The sequence below is a fragment of the Onychostoma macrolepis genome, chromosome 12, assembly GCF_012432095.1.
Source record: "Onychostoma macrolepis isolate SWU-2019 chromosome 12, ASM1243209v1, whole genome shotgun sequence".
Lineage (NCBI taxonomy): Eukaryota > Metazoa > Chordata > Actinopteri > Cypriniformes > Cyprinidae > Onychostoma > Onychostoma macrolepis.
Genome location: NC_081166.1, coordinates 30,098,505 through 30,120,677, shown reverse-complemented (window position 1 = coordinate 30,120,677; position 22,173 = coordinate 30,098,505). Strand labels below are relative to the sequence as shown.

Below are 22,173 nucleotides of genomic sequence, written 5' to 3'. Positions count from 1 at the left end.
CCAGCAGTCTCTGAAACTGCTTGACAGTGAGTGACTGGCCTTCTTTCACTCTCCTGACTGCCGTGAGGTTCGACTCAATCCGAGCAAGTGACATACGTGCCTGCATCGTGGTCGAATCCCACACCACACCAAGATAAGTGGTCCTCTGTGATGGAGAAAGCACACTCTTCTTGGTGTTCAGTCTTAACCCCAACACTTTCATGTGAGCGAGAACAACATCTCGATGTCGAGCCACCCTTCGCTCTGAATGAGCGAGAATCAACCAATCGTCGATGTAATTGAGTATGCGGATGCCTTGTAGCTGCAACGGAGCTAACGCGGCATCCACACACTTCTGGTCTCGGTGAGAGTGCTAAGCTGAAGGAAGAACCCGATACTTTTAAGCTTCGCCCCCGAAAGCAAACCTCAGGAACCTCCTGTGAGTAGGAAGGATGGAGACATAGAAGTATGCATCCTTTAGATCGATCGTGACAAACCAGTCCTCGGACCTGATTTGGGACACGACCTGTTTGAGTGTGAGCATCCTGAACTTCAGTCTGCTGACTGAGCGGTTCAATTGATGCAGATCTAAAATGGGATGCAAACCATCCTTCATGGGAACTATGAAGTACCGGCTGTAGAACCCGGACTCTCTTTCTTGAGGAGGAACCACCTCGATGGCCTCCTTCCTTAAGAGAGTATTTACATCTCGTTCCATTACCAGAGCCTGCTCGGGACCCACCAGAGTGGAATTCACCCCGTTGAATCGAGGCAGAAAAGAACCGAACTGGATTCTGTAGCCTCTTTCTACAGTATGCAGGACCCACCGAGACACATTTGGCAGTAGTTTCCACGCTGCAAAATAGTCTACTAAGGGAGATGTGCCTTAACTTTTATAGAGCTGTAAGGGCTGTGATGTTTGAGTTGGCATTTGCAAAAGTTTTTTGTAATTATGCTTTATATTTGTAGTTCTTCTAGGTGACGCTATAAGTGCAGAAACTGCCTACCTTAGCTTTAACTGAAGTAGTAAATGCTACCCAATTGACGAATGGCAATATTGCATAAATTATTTTCAGAGAGTGAATCCGTGAGTGAATGTGTTCAAATGTCTAGAAAGTGTGCAAAGATTGCTCAGTCGGATTGGCTACATAATTCAACGCTGCAAAAAAGACGTAAATAGAAGCCTTTGCCAGAATCTGAAGGTTGAAGGGATTGGTTACATGTGTATGACGGTAAGAAAGGGGCACGTTTTTGAGTCTGTTTTTGGTTTGCCGCAGTTTTAAGGAGAAAATGCTCAGCAATGGTGTTGACTGATGAATTTGCACAAGGTTTGTCTTTAAGCATATTAAAAACACATGTAAACAATGTTTAAACACTTGATTTTCACCTCAGCACCAGTTTTGCATTGCATGCATCACATTTTTCAGAAATAGTTAAAGCAGTTTAGTGAGACTCTGAACTAATGCTAATACACCAGTGCAGTGTTGTGTCAGACGATGATTGTTTACCTTAATGCTTCCTGGCTTTAATTATTTTAAGTGAGCACCTCATGCTGCTTCAAGAGGCCAAATCTGCAGTAATTGTGTGTTGTAAAGCGCTGTAATCCCAGACTCCTCTCTGTGCAGACATGTCACTCCACTGGAATAAGATGATTAGAGATGTACTCTAAACACAGAACCACCCAGTCATTTCATATGTGATATTTTATTTTATTTTATTTTATCTTATATTATTTATTTATTTTTAAATGCAGCAACACTCTTCATCTGAATGTTACTGACACTTCCTGCATAGTTTATAGCACTAGAAACGTCATCTGTTCCGCATTAAGAGCTATTTTCATTCTCTCAGAATAAATCTGCTGACATACTGAAATGCACATGGTTGCATAACATGAACAGTATATCTTCACTCTAAACATACCATTCAGCAACGTTTGTTTTTAAAATGATTATGAAAATTTTGTCATTATTTACTCATCCTCATTCTGTATGATTTGTGTGGAACATAAAAGATATTTAGCAGAATGTCCAGGCATACAATCCACACACACACACACACACACACATGACATGATTAATATTTTTTAAATATTTTGTTTTATTTAAAAAAAAAAAAGGTATATACATATGTGTATGTGTGTGTATAGTTTAATGTTGTTTTCCTGGAGATAAATTAATTCTATAAAAATTCAATTATTTAATAAAAAAAAAATTACCCCCAAAATGTGTAAAAAAACCCTGCAAAACGACTGACAAAAAAACAAACAAAAAAAACAAAACAACATTCTATACAAACCTAATAAAATTTCTTATAAAAACTTATCAAAAATAAGTAAAGAATCAATTATCTTATCCTAAGTAAATAATAATTCATTATAAAAAAATGCTAATTAAAACCCTCTAATTCATCCAGTTCAGATGACAGAAAGCAAATTGTATGATTAATTTCTCATGCAGTTCTTTTGTTTCTCTCATCTTTTCCCCCTGGTTTATACGTACGTCCTCTGTAGTGCATTCAGTTCACACAGCAGATCTGGGATCAGATTTCTCTGCTGTTTTTTTAACATTCTTTCTCATCAAACCTCCAAACCTTGAGTCCGGCCTGCTGTTGAGGTTGACATCTGGAGCGGGAAGCAGCTGGTCTGCTCTGACCAGCAGGAGTCAGCGTAATCTCTCAGAGCCGGTGACATGAGAGCGGGGCCCCGGGGCCCCGGCGGTCTGCTTCTGCCAGTAAAGGGGAGGAGAAGAGGAGGAGAGGAAGATGCCACGTTTGCATGACGGCCCATTCCTCAGCATGGCTTAGCAGTTTCAGCATTAACTCAGTTCAGAAACCTGAACAAAGACACAAAAACCTGACCCTCAAACACCAAAGGCTCTGTTTGCAAACATCTGAGGGAGTTTAGTTTTGTTAGGATCATAAATACAATCACTTGAATTCACTTAATGTATGATTATGTTTTTAATTTCTGAATTAAAATTCATTTTGACACTTTTTTTTGCATGAAATCAAAAATGTCAGATGCAACTGTTTTGATATTATAATGAAGAAAAATGCTTTATTAAAATAATGAAAATCTTGTAAACATTGAATAAGTATGACATAATATTTTATTAGAAGTTGAATTAGAAGAAAAAAAGTGACAATTATTATTTTTATCTTAGTTAAACTATTTAAATATTAAAAATAATTATATTATATATAATATAATATAATATTAAAATCATGTGGTCCAACCAACATGGAGAAATATGCAAAAAAAATATTACATCGTTATATATGACCTGTTTTGTCTATAAGTCTCTTAAAATATCAGATTTAAAATGTCACGTGCAACTGTGCAAAAAAAAAACCCAAATTAATAATTGATGTTAGTACAACCCGAATTCCGGAAATGTTGGGACGTTTTTTTTATTTGAATAAAATGAAAACTAAAGGAATTTCAAATCACATGAGCCAATATTTTATTCACAATAGAACATAGATAACATAATAAATGTTTAAGCTGATAAATTTAAAAGTTTTATGCACAAAATGAGCTCATTTAAAATTTGATGCCTGCTACAGGTCTCAAAATAGTTGTGACGGGGGCACCATGATGTTTACCATGGTGTAGCATCTCGTCTTCTTTTCTAAACAGTTTGAAGATGTCTGGCCATCGAGGTTATGAGTTTTGGTGTTGGAATTTGGTCCCATTCTTACCTGATATAGGTTTCCAGCTGCTGAAGAGTTTGTGGTCGTCTTTGATGTATTTTTCGTTTAATGATGTGCCAAATGTTCTCTATAGGTGAAAGATCTGGACTGCAGGCCAATTCAGCACCTGCACTCTTCTGCTACGAAGCCATGCTGTTGTAATAGCTGCAGTAAGTGATTTTGCATTGTCCTGCTGAAATACATGTTGTCTGGAGGGGAGCATATGTTGCTCTAAAACCTTTATATACCTTTCAGCATTCATAGTGCCTTCCAAAACATGCAAGCTGCCCATACCGTATGCACTTATGCACCCCCATACCATCAGAGATGCTGGCTTTTGAACTGAACGCTGATAACACGCTGGAAGGTCTCCCTCCTTTTAGCCCGGAGGACACGGCACCCGTGATTTACAACAAGACTGTCAAATTTGGACTCGTCTGACCATAGAACACTTTTCCACTTTGAAACAGTCCATTTTAAACGAGCCTTGCCCCACAGCACACGACGGCGCTTCTGGACCATGTTCACGTATGGCTTCCTTTTTGCATGATAGAGCTTTAGTTGGCATCTGCAGATGGCACGGCGGATTGTGTTTACCGACAGTGGTTTCTGGAAGTATTCCTGGGCCCATTTAGTAATGTCAATGACAGAATCATGCCGATGAGGGATGCTGTGTCGTCTGAGGACCCGAAGACCACGGGCATCCAACAAAGGTCTTCGGCCTTGTCCCTTACGCACAGAGATTTCTCCAGTTTCTCTGAATCTTTTGATGATGTTATGCACTGTAGATGATGAGATTTGCAAAGCCTTTGCAATTTGATGTTGAGGAACGTTGTTTTTAAAGTATTCCACAATCTTTTTACCCACTCTTTCACAGATTGGAGAGCCTCTGCCCATCTTTACTTCTGAGAGACTCTGCCTCTCTAAGATATCCCTTTTGTAGTTAAAGGTGCTGTATGTAGGATTGACACCTAGCGGTTGAACTAGGTATTGCAGTCCAAATTCAAAAAATTGGAGACAGTTTTTTTCACCTGGCCACTCGTCCTCAGACTTGATGCACACGCAGGTTGCCAGATTAATGAAATTAAATGCGCTGTGTTTTCCGCCAACTGGCAACCCCGGGTGCCGAAATTCAATTGGGTAAACTGGCAGTGGCCGGAATGCGCATTTTCAAAGGAGAATAACTGACTGTAGCATTGTTTTTCATATAAACAAGTATGTTAACTTAGCATGTTTCTTAAATATCTGCAAACATATTATGGTATTTTTATGCTTTAGTCAAAATCCTACATACAGCACCTTTAATCATGTTACAGACCTGATGTCAATTAACTTCATTAATTGCTAGATGTTCTCCCAGCTTAATCTTTTCAAAATGTCTTGCTTTTTCAGCCCTTTGTTGCCCCGTGACAACTATTTTTCAGCCTTGATGAAAATTCATCAAATTTGAAATGAGCTCATTTAGTGGATAAAAGTGTAAGATTTCTCAGTTTAAACATTCATTATGTTTTATTGTGAATAAAATATTGGCTCATGTGATTTGAATGTCTTTTAGTTTTCATTTTATTCAAATAAAAAAACAAAAAACGTCCCAACTTTTCTGGAATTCGGGTTGTAAAATGAAAAAATGTTTACATTTATTAATATAACCTATAAATATGAATAGTTTTTAAACATTTATGAAAATATTGATTACAATGTGTACATATTTGATGGTTTTTACAGTCATTAATTTAAACGTTCATTGAAAGTTACATAAAAGTTTTTCAAAAACATGCAAAACCAACAGAGAAATTTGCAGGGGGAAAAAACAAGAAATGACTTAATAGAGACCCCTTTTGTCAAGGTTTTATCAGATGATTTGACTTTATTATGAAAAGCCAAGATTAGTTGAGAAAATCTCATGTGCTGCAAAAATATTTATGAATTAATAATTTATGATTTTTTTTATTTTACATTTGAATAATATGTTTAAAAACCTTTATGAAAATATTGCAACAAATTACATTTTTACAGTCATTAAATTTAAACCTCCATTGAAAAATAAATATAAACGTATTTCCAACACATATGAAACCAACATGCAGAAACATGCAGAAAAAAGACATAAAACAGGAAATGACATCATAGAGATGTCAACATTTTATGAAATAATTTGACCTTTTTATAAGAAGGCAGCTGAAAAAAATGTCATGTGGTGCGACCATTTCTGAATTCATCATTTATATATACATGTCAAATGATTAATTGCGATTAATCGCATCCAAAATAAAAGTTTGTTTACAAAATATTTGTATGTGTACTGTGTATATTTATTATGTATATATATATATAAATACACACACATACAGTATATAAATGTATATACATTTTATATTTTATATTTTATATTTATATATAAATATATTTAATATGTAAACATAACATGTTTTTGTTTATATATATATATATATATATATATATGCACGTGTTTGTATTTATATATACATAATAAATATACACAGTATACACATATATTATGTAAACAAAACTTTTATTTTGGATTTTGATTAGTCGCGTTATATATATATATATATATATATATATATATATATATATATATATATATATATATATATATATAAACTTTTATGAAAATATTTAAATGTGTACATTTGATGGTTACACCACATGTCATTTTTTTCGTTCATTAAATTTAAATGATAAAACAGGAAATGACGTCATACAGATGACCCATTAACAAGGTTTTATCATTTAATTTGCCCTTTTTAAGACAAGGTTATTGTCATGTGGTGCAACTTTGCAAAACTTTGCAACTTTGATAAACCAGATTTTTAAAAGATTTGTCCTTTTCTTTATCTTAGCATTTTTTTTTGTTATCGTTAACACCATGACTTTTAGTGATGCCAACAAATAACACACTCAGTTCATGTCTGTAAATGGCATGGATTATCAGAGAAGATACCTGAAGACACCTTTCCAATGCTGAGAAGTTAGAAAGTTTAAACCCACTCAGACTCGCTGTTATTAAGAAGTAATTATTCACAGGAAAAAGCTGAGACTTGTATCAAAGTAATTTCATATGTACACCCCAGACAAGCCAGACATTATGCAAATGTCTTGATGAAAACGCTCACATTCCTGGTGAAGGCTTTCTGCTGGGTTCATGTCATGTCTTGATTACAGTGTTTTCACTCCAAAACGTCTCGTCAGACTGCACTCTCTATACTTGTCTTCTGCGCTCCGTCTGTCCTCACAAATTGCTTTGGCTAACCGAGAAACATCTGTGTCTTTGTGTGTTACCTTGGAGACAAGGGCATCCAAACAGCAGGACAGAGGAGCGCACAAGTTCAGATGGGGTTGCAATGTGAGAACGGCTACGAAAAGCCTGACAATCAGCACATTCCCTTGGCTCGGGGTTTTTGAGCAGAAAAATATCAGTGAGTGTCGGTGGACGCGGTCAGGCCGTGCATAAACAGACGAGGGGGGATTTACAGCTCGGCCTGCTGCGCATGACCACAGACGAAGAAGGAATAGCGCAAGAGACCGGAAAAAATAACGGCCTGCTATCGTGTCTGACATTTGAGAAGCTAAATTACTAGGAAGCTTTCTTCATTTGTCATTTGTGGGCTTGGAGCACAGAAGCAGTCATAAGCAGCACAGGTATATTTGTAGCAATAGCCAACAATACATTGTATGGGTCAAAATTATACATTTTTCTTTTATGTCAAAAATCATTGGGATATTAAGTAAAGATCATGTTCCATGAAAATAGTTTGTAAATTTCCTTCTGCTAATATATCAAAACTTCATTTTTGATTAGTAATATGCATTGCTAAGAACTTCATTTGGACAACTTTAAAGGCGATTTTCTCAATATTTAGATTTTTAAAACAGATTCCAGATTTTCTAATAGTTGTATCTCAGCCAAATATTGTCTTATGATGATCAGATGAAATCTCAATTTTAAAAAAATTGACCCTCGTGACTTGTTTTTGTGCTCACATTTTAAAGTGTAAATTGCCCATTTGCTCTCCGTTTTCAAATAGTTGTTGTTTAATGGCAAAGCCACTAGAAGGCAAGCCTGCAACCTTTAGCCGTAAAAGCGTAACGGCTAATGCTAATGCTTTTTTTGAATGGATGTCAATGGAGGAGAGGCTTCATAAACAGCTTTTTAGAGCAAACAGCTCATCATTTAAAGGGTTACTCCACCCCAAAAAGAAAACGTTGTCATTAATTACTCACCCTCATGTCGTTCCAAACCCGTAAGACCTCCGTTCATCTTCGGAACACAAATTAAGATATTTTTAATGCATTCTGATAACTCTCTGACCCTCCGTAGACAGCAATGGAATTAACACGATCAACGTCCAGAAACGTAGCAAGAAGATCGGTAAAATAATCCATGTGACATCAGGGGTTCAACTATAATTTTATGAAGCTACGAGAATACTTTTTGTACACAAAGAAAACAAAAATAACGACTTTATTCGACGATTCGTCTCCTCCGCGTCACCCTATAGGGCCATTTTGGAGAGTATCCACTGGACGCAAACAGCGTATGCTGTTCTGTGTCAGCCGCAACACACGGACACGCTGTTTTTGTTCCAATCAAAGCGTAAATTAACATAGCAAACGTATCCGTGTGGTGCAGCTGACACAGAACAGCATCTCCCTATAGTACGACAATCTCTGTTTAATGGTTTCCAGTTTTGCGTCAAGGGCAGAGCTTCAGTGTAACATACACAGCTCTACGACGCACCATTAGGATTTTCAGAAATATGAGAGTGTTTGTGTGTGTTTATAAGGCAGACTTGATATTTGTTGTGATGCCAAACCCCAAAGCCCTTATCAGACACGCAGAGTGAACAGACTTTCCCACATCTCGTCTTATTCAGCATATGGGAGGTGAAAGAGAGATGTACAGCAGTTCACTTACATTTAACTTAAACAGCGCTCTTTCTCTCTGTCTTTATTTATTTATATAAATGTATTAAAATGTATTTTACAGACTACAAGGTCATAGAAGTTGAATGCATAATAATAAAAAGAATAACAGTTTTTTTTATTTTGTAATTGTTTTTGTAAAAATTTGTTTAAAAATTTTTTTGTTTAGACTGAAAGCATTAGTAAGTTAAGCGAAAAAAATATATATAGATAATAATAATAATAATTATTATTATTATTATCATTATATTTGGTGGAACAATTTTGTGTGCCAAATCAGTCATGTGGTCCAACCCAAAAAAAAAATAAAATAATTATATATATATTTATATATGTATTCTATATGTATATGTGTGTGTGTGTGTCTAAATACATCTGAAAAGACTACTAACAGACTTCTGTAGAAAATATTCTCCTGACAGTAAGTGCATGTTTTGTGTGAATAGTCATTATTTTGTTCTCTGCATGCGGCTGTTCTCACACCTGTGCTGCTGTCTGAGTTTATCATCTGCCCACACAGAACATGTGATTCGACCCGCCTCATTCCTAGTGTTCCCAGAAATCCAGAGCGCTAAACAACTCCTATTGTTCACCTTCTTCCCACAGCAGGCTGTTCTTCCCGATCCTTCCCATGAAGCAGATTGATGCCTCCACTAACTGCTATATATATATATATAGCTGCTGCACAAAATATCTTTTTAGTCACATTCAGTGTTAACTAAAACTGAAATAATAAAAAAATTAATTACTTGAAAAACTTAAATGATCAGAAATAAAATTTTGAACAATATTTCAGCTAGTTGCCACAGCAACATTTCATTTATTTTAAGTTGAAGTATCAAACTAACTAGAACTAAATGAACTAAAACTAAAATTAATTTAAAAACAATATAGACACATTAAAAAAATAATAAAAATCACCATAAAATTACTTGGAGTTTAACTAAAATATAAAAAAATAAACACTAATTCAAAATATTAACAAAAACTATAGTATATCAATGATACAAAAATAACTCTGCACACATTTAAAATTGCATGAATGTCTTTGCATTATAAAACAAAACTTGAATTATAAAATACAAATTTTAACCTTGTGTTTTTGACCCGTTTTGATTTTTAAATTGTCAGAAGTACTGACTAACCTTTTTTTCTTTTTTGTGTATTGAATCCCATTAATTCCCTTTAAATCCCATCAATTCGACCCCCACCATAACAAAACTTACCCAAATTTTTAACATATACTGTGTATATATATATATATATATATAGTGCTTTCAGGTTACTTCATATAACCAACTCCATATCCTCATTCTTCAATCATATTCAGTTTCCACTTAAGAAAAAAAACCCTTGTTTGAACAATATCTACCCTTTAACCCACTTTTAATTTCCCTTGGATTACTGTCTAAAAGAACAAGATATGAGAACAGGATTTGTACCGTCCTTGTTGGGAAACCCAGAGAAGATTCAGAGGTAGATTTAGTGGACTATGAACCAGCTATGAGGGTCAGTAAGAGGTGAAGCTCCCATCAATCTCAGATTTGATTGTGTATATTTACATGCGTTGCCTTGCAATACAAGCTTTGCATTACAAAATCCATCCTAAACAAAACAGACCATTTCCAAAGGCCACAAAAGCTCCAATAACCAGACCAATGCAGTAAAAGCTTGAAAGTCGACCTTTATTAATACTGTGAAAAAAGTAAACTTTATGAGCCTTTCAATAGATGCATCAGTATTGTTGTTAATACACTTACTACATCGTAACACAATATAATTGTGATTTATAGTTCTGGTATCAACTTTTTTTTGTGGAATAGTACAGATCACAATGTTTGCCACAAGCAAATAAAACAACACAAATCCAAACAAAAGCACAAACCTATAGCATCATTCTGCAGCTGTCGCCATCAATAGCTTTGGTTTGGTCCATATTATACCTCATTTTAATAACCGGGTGAGATGAAAGTTTTTGCTTGTTCACAGCGGAGCACTATTTGACTTTCATGACAGAATGGGGAGAACGGGAAAACAAAATTCATGCACCAATCTTTCTTTAATACAACGAAAGTATAAACAGTGCTACTGTATCATACTTGGATGACGTATAAAAAATTAAAAAAGAAGACACACAGAAGGCACTGGCTGTTATCTGAGGCGAAGTGATTTTTTTGATTTTAATGTTTTTTGGTTTCATGCACAGTGTCCTGTTTGTAACAGAGGACACCTTGTCATATTCAAGTACCTTCCTTTAGGCGTGGGGATAATAAATTAAATGCTGTGAACTGCCCTGCAGTTGCAATATGTTTGATGATGAAATGCAAAGGAAACAAGATGAATATCAACATACGTACAGTACAGCTGCGGAATACAGAAAACATGACGAGAACTGACCTGACTTTGCATTTAGAGGTTCAACCTTTACAATAAACGAACCTGATCTCATGAAACCCATCAAGAACATGCCTGCATCAGAAGAAAAAATTACTCGGCGAAAAAGAAGTCTATCTTTCAGACATTTAGCATTTCGGAAACTCCCCTTATTCTCATTACCGTAATGCAAAAATAAAAAAAATAATAAAAACACACACACACACACAAACATTATTTTAATGTTATAATGATAATTAAAAAAAAACAAACATTATATTTAGTATTTATACATCATAGTAATATTTGTTGTACTTCCTTCAATATATGCAGATATAAATACTGTATTATATATTTATGGAAGCTTGTTTCTGCCACAAGATAAAAAAAATAAAAACTGCGAGTTTTTAACTCACAGTTCTGAATTCATATCTCACAATTCTATCTTTCTAGACAGTATAGAGTCAGAATCACAGAAACTTGTGAGATATAAAGTTGGAATTGTGAGATATATCGCAATTCAGAGAAAAAAAGTGGGAATAGTAAGATAAAAAGTTGCAAATACGGAAACAAAACAAACAAAAAATAAATCTAAAATCTGAGAGAAAAAGTCTCAGAAACTCTGAATTTCACAATTCGCAATTATTATTATTATTTTTTATCCAGAGTCCAAATTTTAAGATAAAGATTTGTAATTACCTTTTTTTTTACATTTCTAATTGCATACATATTTCTTACATTTATTATAGTCTCGTCATTTGTGTCGGATAAAAGTCCAACATAAGCTCAAAAAAATGTATAAACCCTGTACACTACTCCAACTTTAATCATTACGAAATGCTGCAAATAAAATATAATGATGCAAGTTTCAGTTTATTTATACATTATACATTCACTAAAAATATTGTATCACGATACTGATAATCTAATAAAAAAACACTATTGAGAATAATGGTAATTACAAAAAATTATCCTTGATGCAATACGGTAATGAGAATTTTGGGCTTAAATGCTCTTAACAGACATGAAAATAATGTCGTAATAGAAAAAAATCTTTCTTTCTTTTAATTTTGGTGTGAAATGTGACCTGGACATATTTTCTTGACATTCACCCACACTGTAAAAAGTGGTAACCAGAAATTGTTACCTTAAAGAGCAATTTTTACCCCATAAAAATGACTTTTGTTGGTATAAATGCATGCATTTAGGTTGATTCAGTGATGCTAAACACTATTTAGTGATTTGAACAAAACCATTAAAAGGTTACCATTTTTTCAGTGCAGATAAAGATCCGTGATAAAATCGAAACCGTTCTTAAATCCCACTTTTGCACCTTCGAGAATCTGTCAGAATTCCAGCAACTGCGTGATTCAAGACAAACCCTGCACATCAGCTGCGCCTAAACGAAGAAACTTGTGACATACTAAGACAATAATCTACAGTAAACGATCCAACCCTGCCTTTCCGCGTTCATCACTTGCATTCCTCTTACATTTTGACATGCGACGATTTTCCCCTCGTACAGGATCAGAGACTCACCTGAGAGAACCTGTAACTCAACGACTGTAAAATCTGTGACTCAACACTGCATAAAAAAATCAAAATACTCGAGAGGCACTAACAATATAACATAGCATCTAATACTGGTTACTTGGGACATTTTGGCATGATATCAGAAGCTCATAGGATTCATATGTGCTTTAAAACACTCTGTACATGAACGCAACGGGAACGATGAAAAGGAGCACAAAGCTAAAAACGGTCTCTCTTAATCTGCGTACGGAAAACTCAGTAGTTGAATTTTTGTCACGACAGTTACTTCTTTTTGCTTTTCTTACATTTTTTTTGCTGTCCAGCAACAAACGACACAGCACATCCTAATCGAAGCTGAGCGATAAATAGCACGTGGGTTTTTTGGTTTCCCAGGTTAAAAAAAAAGTACACTTCTATAATGTACTTAAAGTGCTTTATTTCCGTGCATTCATTTTGTACTTAATATACTAAAAATTATTCGCTAGTACTTCTTAAGATAAACTAAGTGTATTCAAATATTTTGGGACACCGTGAATATGAACTAAAATATGCTTTTAACAATACTATCTCTGTATTTAAACAATGTATTTAGTTGTAGTACACTTGCTTGCAAGTGTATGAAAGATGGTTCAAGTGTACTACGAGTGGTCGACTGTCAGAAGGTAATATCAGTTTACATTTCCAAACATTCATTTTGCCATTAACTGTAATAATCCAGTGAGATTTTTGTCTGATCTGATCATCATCAGTCTGTCTGGAATGACATGAAGAACCAGAACAAACTGAGACTAAATCCAGAAGAACTGTGTCTTCAAGAAAGCTACCTTCAAAACGTCCTGAAAAACTCTGCAGAAGTGCACCGAGGACAAAAGCTGCTTTAAACGCAATGGATGGTGGGTCCTTAGCCATCTTCAAGAATCGGCTAAAAACACATCTCTTCCATCTTTATTTGACCCTCTAACTCTTGCACTCTCTATTCTAACTCTATTTAATCTGTTTTCTTAACAAAAAACAAAAAACAAAACACTTGACCCTCTATCACTTGCACTCATAACTGCTTGTTATATATATATATAAACTTGCTACCTGTACTGCATTGGGCTAACTGAGACTTGTCATAGCACTTGCATTTTATTGCTCTTTTGTTGATTTTGATTGCTTCTATTGTCGCTTTGGATAAAAGCATCTGCTAATTGACTTCATATTCACGGTGTACCAAAATAGCAGAGTTGAGTACACTTAGTTGATCTTAAGTTTATCTTAAAAGTACTAAAGAATCATTTTTAGTATATTACGTATAAAAATTAGTGCGCGGAAATGGAGCACTTTAAGTACACTCTGGAAGTGCACTTTTGTTAAGCTCGGTGGTTTGGCCGTAGGATGGATTGCACTGAGGGGCTGGGTGTATCTCTCAGGGTCTCGGCGGGGCTCGGGCCGGCGGGGGACCGGGTGGGATGCGGGCGGGCGGAGGTCCGGGCGGAGGCTGGGGCAGCGGCGGCCCTCGGTTCAGAGGCGCGCTGTCGGCGCTGGGGACGGGCTCGTAGTCTGGAGGAGGTGGAGCTGGGCTCTGAGCTCGAGGAGGAGCTTTGGCCGCCGCCGCCTCCTCTTTGACTCGTTGGAAGTTGATGCATCGACCCTGAGGAGAGAAGGAGAAGCGCGTCACATCGCTGAGCTCATCTGCTGAAGCTGGATGCTTTCCAGTGCACAAGCATTACTCGCTCCCGTTTTCCAGAATGTACAGCAATGACGCCCAAATCTGAGCCGTTCTTTCTTTAACACACACTTACAGACACACACACACACACACAGATGATCTCGCAAACTGGCTGGAGCTCTGTGAAAACCACAGATGAAATCACCCAGAATTGTAAATTATGCATCATGGAAAGACTCTGAAAGTCCTCTATAACCCCAAACCCTGCTCGAAAAAACGCCTGGACACCTTTAAACCAGGGTTTTTATAGTTAAAAACTAAAACTATGAATTTTTTTGGTTACTTTAAATAAATGAAATGTTAAATGTATATTTAAAAAATAAATATATGAATTTTAGATATAAGTATAACTTTTTTATTTCGACTAGCTGCCATAACAACGTTTCTCACTTTAATTAAGTTTGACTTAAAACAACTAAAACTTTAATAAAAATGAATAAAAACATGGGCATATATGTACTAATTACTTTCTTAATAAATATTTCTGGTATTACTGTGCTCATTTTACTTTCATAATGTCATATATAGTATTATATTATTACAGTTATATTATTGTTATATTTATTATTTTTATTATCATATTGCACATGAATGGAATATTAAATAATTATACACATATAATGTGTTTATATATATATGTGTGTGTGTTAAAAAATAAATACAAAAATTGAAATCAAATATTATTAATAAATATTATTATTACATGATAAATATTCCTGGTCTTATTGTGTGCAGTTCACAACTCATTTTCCTTTTATAATGTGACAAATAATATTATATTCATTATATATGAAAAGAATACTAAATGTACAGTTAGTCGGATTTTGTGTTTAAAAAGCAGAAAATGTACCTAAATATATACATATTTAATATTCTTTTCAAAATATAATCACTGCATTCAAAGATGAAATCAAAACAAAATTTTCTTAATTTTTTTTTTTTTTTTGTGGTATTATTCTGATACTTAAATATACTTAAAAATATTATTTTCGAATGTAATACAATGAAATCAAAACTATTTTGATTTACTTAACTAATATTCCTGGACTTATTGTGCATGATTCATAAGTGCATGTTATTCCAAAGCAACATTTTCCACCTTTTCTTTCCTTTTTTCGGCTGAGGTCATCAAGCTCTCTTATTTTCACCATCTAAACATCCTGATGAACTCAAGTCCTGAACTACAGCTCAATGTTCTGCTTCACTTTACCTCACATTATGAAAGTCACATGGGTTGTTAAATGTTAAAGCCACATAACGACGGGTGAAGTAGGTGTTTCTAAGGATGTTTGTTGAGGAAAATGACCTCCTGACACATCAGCAGTTCTAGCTGGGGTCATAAAGCAGTCTGAAGGAAGTCTCAAGACAATGTCGTAGTTGTCTGATGTGGCTGTTTTGTGTGCATGAGCTTATCCTCAAACTCCACCAGAGTGATGGAGGAGGGGGAGAACACAAACCTAAAGCTTTGACGTCAGAGGAAAGCTGATCCCTGTGCATTATGGGACACAGAGGCATGAGGAAGAGAGCTTAACCAGGGAACAAATGAGAAAAACAGGCCGAGCACAGATAATGATACACTATAGAAGACATATGCACACACAAACTCTGAAACCAACCAGAGGAGCTCAACCGAAACAACATTAAACCCTGGAAGAAGTGCTGGTTTCCAAACACACAAGGAAAAGCCAAAAGCTGAGAGGAAAGTACAGAAAGAGTGAAAGTGACAGGAATTTGCTTGTTTAAGAAAGAGAAAAATTGCATTATGTGAGTAAAAGCATGCCATGACCTTGTTTTCAACTTATGGCGACGCTGCGAGTTCTTCTTTCAGAGCAGAAGCACTGCTGGATTTATTTTATGTCCTCTTTATGCAATTTTACACAGTTAATGTTTATTTTATTTCATGGAACGATGATAACAAAAACATAATTATTCCAAATGTTTGACCGGTGGTGCATATATAATGAATTATTAATTAAATAGAAACTGATGACACTGCAGCATACATTTTGTTCTCTTAATACAGTTTTAGTCAGGAAATCATGCGATTACATGATGATTTTCTTTTCCAAATATTCAAATAGAAAACAATCAGGGTTATTTCAGTATCATTGTCATACAATTACAGTATTATTATTTTTTTAATATTTTGAATAGGTTTTTATTTTTGTATTTTTTGCTTCATTTTCATTTTAAAGCTTTAGTAATTTTGTTGTGTGTTTTGAAATGTTTATAATTTTTTAAATATGTCTATATAGTTTTTATAAATCTTTATTTCAGTTTGAGTTTTAGTTATTTTAGTACATCAAGTTAAATTAAATAAAATAAGAAATGTTGCTTTGGCAACTACCTGAAATATAATATAATACATATATTATATGATATGATATTATATTATATTTTGAATTAGTTTTCATTGTTGTATTTTCTACTTCATTTTTAATGTTAAAGTTTTAGTAATTTTGTTGTGTATTTTTTTTTCAAATTTTTAATTAGTTTTTGATATATATTTTTATGTATTTTTATATAGTTTTTATATTTTTAATTTCTGTTTTATGTTTCTTTGGCAACTAGTTTTTATATTTATTATATTATATATTCATTTTTATTACATTTCATTTGTAATGTTTATTTTACTTAAAGTAAAAATTTTTTATGGTTTTAGTTAACTATAATAACCCTGTTCACAATACTACTATTTTTATTGCATTTTTTAATCAAATAAATGCAGCCTTCGTGTGCAGAAGAGTCTTCTTTCAGAAGCGTTATAAAATGTTCATTATTCCAAACTTTTTAAAAATGTATTATTAATTAAATATTTATCTAGTATAACCTGACTGATTTTTCCTCCAATAACTACACTTTCTTAAGTAAAACTTTAGAGATTCTTGTAAAAGCATTCCCATGATGACCTTGTTTTCAACTTGCGCCGATGCAACGAGTTCTTCTTCCACAGCAGAAGCACTGCTGGATACATTTTATGTCCTCTTAATGCAATTTTAGACAGGAAATGATGCCTGTTTCATTTGTTTTCCATACTCAGAAAGAACGAGGGCGAGAGAAAAGAGTCAGTCTGGGCATTTTTCAGGCCTCTCGTCACAAACCACAGAGCAGCGGAGAGGCCCAGGCATTACAGGACGAGGAGGTGAAAACCATTCCTTTGCGTCATGCAACCTTTCGCTCGAGGCGATTAAAACCAGCCGGCTCAAAAACTCGACCAGAACCATTTTATGCATTGATTATGAACAGCTTAACGACTCCTTGGTTGCTAAATTTGGCAGATGCTCTTAAACATGGAATTCTAGTTAAAAACGTTTTTCTTATACACGGTTTAACTCACACCTGGAGATAGTTCATCTCAAAACGCTTGTGTAAAAACTCTAAATCAGATCCGATAACCTGCGATTTGACATCGAGAAGTCAAACCATGTGGCTGCTCTGCATATGTAAGAGTCGAGCTGTCTGGAAAGCGTCTACGCTTGTGTTTTATGGCTACTGATTTGACGCAGGTGGCGAGCTGTGCCTATGAAGTTTCTTGTCCTTGGTCACAAATGAAAGGTAAGGAAAAGTTTGGCCGAGACGAAGAGGAATGAGTCAAAAAGGCCACAGGACGTTGATTTATGAGCTTCAAACGCCTTGAAAGCTTTCGGTCAGACTGTTTGTTGTTGGAGGAGTTTGTTTGACATCATACTTCTGGATGAAAGATAATGCTAAGCCGTGAAGACTCTTTGATCATCGAGATACTCACATGATCTCCCGGTTGTGGCCTCATAAGTGAAACTTGATCATATCCACGTCGGAAAAGAGCCAGGATCGCGTCGAGTTTACCCTGAACAGGAGACAATAATACTTACAATGTGCTTTGAACACCAGCAACTTCAGTAAACAATAACGACAGTGACTAAGCTTCTTTACCCTAATGGGAGAATACCACTTCCTGTTTTGAGCTGGCTTCCTGTTTGGTTTTTTGGGTTTGGGTTCAAAGGGTTCAAACTCCTGCTCGGGCATCTTTATGACAGCGTTTTTGGGTTTTTCCAGCTTGGCTCCCTCCTCGGTAGAGCCTTTCCCTCCCCAGCGAACCTGGACCAGAGACAAAAACATCAGATCATATCTTCTGAAACCTGTTACAGATCTTCAGCAAATGCAAAACGCATGCCTCTCAGTTTTCGGTTTCCTTCTAAGATGTTTTGATATTTCACTTCTAGGAGACTTCTAGCAACTTAAAATGACTATTTTATTATGAATCTGACTGAAATCTGGTGTATGTATATTTTTAATTATATACAATACCAGTCAAAAGTTTGGAATAATTACAATTTTAAACATTTTTGAAACGTATGTTTTCTTCTGCTCACCAAGGCTGCATTTATTTGATAAAAAAATACAGTAAAAATTGTGAAATATTATTACAATTTTAAACAGCTGTTTTCTATGTGAATATCTGTTAAACTGTAATTTATTTCTGTGATGCGCAGCTGAATTTTCAGCATCATTACTGCAGTCTTCAGTGTCACATGATCTTCAGAAATCATTCTAATATGCTGATTTGTTGCTTAAGAAGAATTTTGGATTAATAGCAATGTTCAAAATAGATTTTTGATTAAAAAAAAAAGACATAAATTAATACAGCAGGGATGCAGTAAAATGATCAAACATGACAATAAAGACATTAAGACTTTCTATTTCAAATAAATGCTGTTCTTTTGAACTTTTGATTTATCAAAAAATATGCAAAACTGCAGCAAAAACATTTTAACATTAATAAGAAGAACCATTATTAATAATTAAGCACCAATAATAAATGATGAGATTTCTGAAGGATCATGTGACACTGAAGACCGGAGTAATGATGCTGAAAAAATTCAGCTTTGATCACAGAAATAAATTACAGTTTAACAGATATTCACATAGAAAATGGATATTTGAAATTGTAATAATATTTCTCAATATTACTGTATTTTTGATCAAATAAATCCAGCCTCGGTGAGCAGAAGAGACTTCTTATATATAATCACTACAAGACAATTATTCTTTCAACAGCTACATTTTATTTAGTGAAGTTCAAAGAGTGCTATGAATTTGTTATTTCAATAATAATCACGACACATTTTTCTTAGATTGCATCTCCTCTTTTGAGGAATCCCACCTCCATTCGTTTAATTCCTCCGACTCCTCGACCGCCGTAATACGAGGCGTCCACCGTGGGCCATTTCTTCTTTGGCATCCCGTCATCATCATCTGACTCCTGAAGACCAAAAACATCTTACATCATTTGCAAAAGCACGGGAGGTATGAAACATCTGCGAGCGCTTCTTTGACATGTTGATGTTGTTACACTCAATCGTCTGATGGTTTTCATTAAAATCTCTTTATGAATCTAACACTAAAAAAATTCAGTTCCTTCTAACTCTGCTGTGGTTTAGATGTTGACATGGGTTTTGCTACCAAATACAAAAGATGAGATATCTGATCTGATTCAAAACTGTACCTTTTCGAGCAACATGGTACTCATTATTTATATATTTATAGTAGTTAAACTACAGTCACACTTACTGTAAGTTACTAACAAAAAGAACATGGCTGACCTCACTAAGTAGTGTACTTACTACTGAACTAGAGAGCGGATTGAGACACAGAAGACTGAAGATTAAAAAAAAATACATTTACACTTCTTGTTATCTTTTTTTTAACTCATATCCTTCCAAAAATAAAAAGGCAGCTATATGTTTTTATAAAATAAATATATAATAAAAAATTCTAACTATGGTCATAAACAGAGTTTTAAAAATTTCGGTAACACTTTACAATAAGGTGTCATTTGTTAACATTAGTTAATGTATTAACTAACATGAACAACCAAAGAACAATGCATTTATTACACTATTTATTAATCTTAAGTTGTTCATTGTTTATTCATGTAGTTCACAGAGCATTAACTAATGTTAACAAACACAACTTGTGATTTTAATAATGCATTAGTAAATGCTGAAATTAACATTAACTAAGATTAATAAATGCTGTAGAAGTATTGCTCATTCTTAGTTCATGTTAACTAATGTTGTTAACTAATGAACCTTATTGTAAAGTGTTACCAAAATTTCATTATTCTCATCATATGACAAAATAATAATTAAATATTATTTCAAAATTACATGTACGTTTTTTTTTTTACCATGTAAAATAGTGTAAAATGAATGAATATTACATAAAATGTAATAAAATGTTAAAATATTATTTTAGAAAATAATATAATAAAAATGCAAAAAAAAAAAAAAGAATAAAAAATAGTTGACAATATCACGGAATGTAGTTTTAAGAGTTTTTTAGGCGAGAATGTACTTGTTTAGACTTCAAATATGCAGTTTGTTAATAAAGATAACATCTATTTGAAAATTTGCTTCAACATATTTGGAGATGTGAGCTCCAGGGCATCAGCGGCCTGGAAATTTTATTTCAATAAATAATATTCATATTAATAACAGTAGTATTTAATAATAGTATTTAGTATTGGGAAACGGTGTGTGTGTGTTATGTTTGTTAGTTACATTGTTCTGAAAATTAGATGGTGACAAGAGTCTGTATTTATGAGTGAGTCAGCAGTTGTCAGTCCTCTGTCGTGTGTGTCATGTGTTCCCGCCTCGTTTCCTTATTTGGTCATGTTCCTGTCCTTGTTAAGTGTGATTATTGGTTAAGTCTTGTCTAGCTGTGTTTTCGTCATTATCAGTAATTGTCATGTGTATTTAGTTCCTGCCTGTTTAGTTAGTTTTCGTCTGGTCTGCTCGTTATTCCCCGGTGTTCCTGTCTGTGTCAACCTTGCCTTGTCTTGCCCTGATGTCGTCATTAAAGACTATTATTTTGAAGTTTATCCTCGTCTGCGTGTTCCTTGTTCCTCCCTGCTGTGTGCACCGTGACAGCAGTAAAGACTTTTATATTGAAAGAAACTGAAACTCAAGGAAATGCTTCCTTGTAAACAACTTTTACTTTCAACAAGCAGCCAACAATTGCACTGAGCAGCGCTGTCACCGGAAATCACAAATGAAAGGATAGTGCGACAAAGATATCGCTTTCCTTAGCAGACATTCAAACCAATGTTTTATTGTGAATATGAGATTGAGATGAAGAATGAATGCTGTATCAAATGCAGGTAATCTCAGCTCAGTCAATCTCTCTCACCACTGCTATGGTCTACCAGAGACCCATAAATATTTATCAACGTGCTCTGCCTGTGACATTTAATGCTTTAGTAGCAGATAAGGCAAGGCAAGTTTATTTATATAGCACATTTCGTACACAGTGGTAATTCAAAGTGCATTACATAAAAGGAAGTGAAATAGTCATTAAAAATAATAATCACAACAATAAAAACAAAATGATATAAAAATTGATTTAAAAAGAATTTAAAACAGTTAAGAATAGAAAGTGATTATACATAGTGCAATCTGTTCGGACGTAGCACAGTGCTCATTCAACAAATGCACAGCTAAACAGATGAGTTTTGAGTCTGGATTTAAAAGTGGCTAATGTTTTAGCACATCTGATCTCTTCTGGAAGCTGGTTCCAACTGCGGGCGGCATAATAGCTGAAAGTGGTCTCCCCTTGTTTTGTGTGAACCCTTGGTATTTCTAACTGACTCGATCCTAATGATCTGAGTGGTCTGTTAGGTTTATATTCAGTGAGCATATCTGCAATGTATTTAGGTCCTTGGCCATTAAGTGATTTATAAACAAGTAAAAAGTACTTTAAAATCAATCCTAAATGTAACTGGAAGCCAGTGTAAGGACCTGAGGACTGGTGTGATATGCTCAGATTTTCTGGTTCTAGTCAGAATCCTGGCAGCAGCGTTCTGGATGAGCTGCAGCTGTCTAATGGTCTTCTTTGGAAGGCCGGTGAGGAGACCATTACAATAATCCACCCTGCTGGTGATAAAGGCATGAACA

At 34.7% G+C, this 22,173-nt stretch overlaps 1 protein-coding gene across 1 annotated transcript in view; it reads right to left on the bottom strand.

The window, feature by feature from the left end:
• Positions 1 to 10,278: 10,278 nt before the first annotated feature.
• The window catches only part of antxr1c (ANTXR cell adhesion molecule 1c), a 32,234-nt gene continuing 20,339 nt past the window's right edge, over positions 10,279 to 22,173 (bottom strand). Inside the window, exons 15-18 of the mRNA XM_058794081.1 lie at positions 19,383 to 19,481; positions 18,152 to 18,316; positions 17,985 to 18,065; positions 10,279 to 14,161 (exon numbers count right to left, since the gene is read on the bottom strand). Of these exons, the coding sequence (XP_058650064.1) occupies positions 13,937 to 14,161; positions 17,985 to 18,065; positions 18,152 to 18,316; positions 19,383 to 19,481 (570 nt within the window). The 3' untranslated portion in view covers positions 10,279 to 13,936. The remainder of the gene's footprint in view (positions 14,162 to 17,984; positions 18,066 to 18,151; positions 18,317 to 19,382; positions 19,482 to 22,173) is intronic.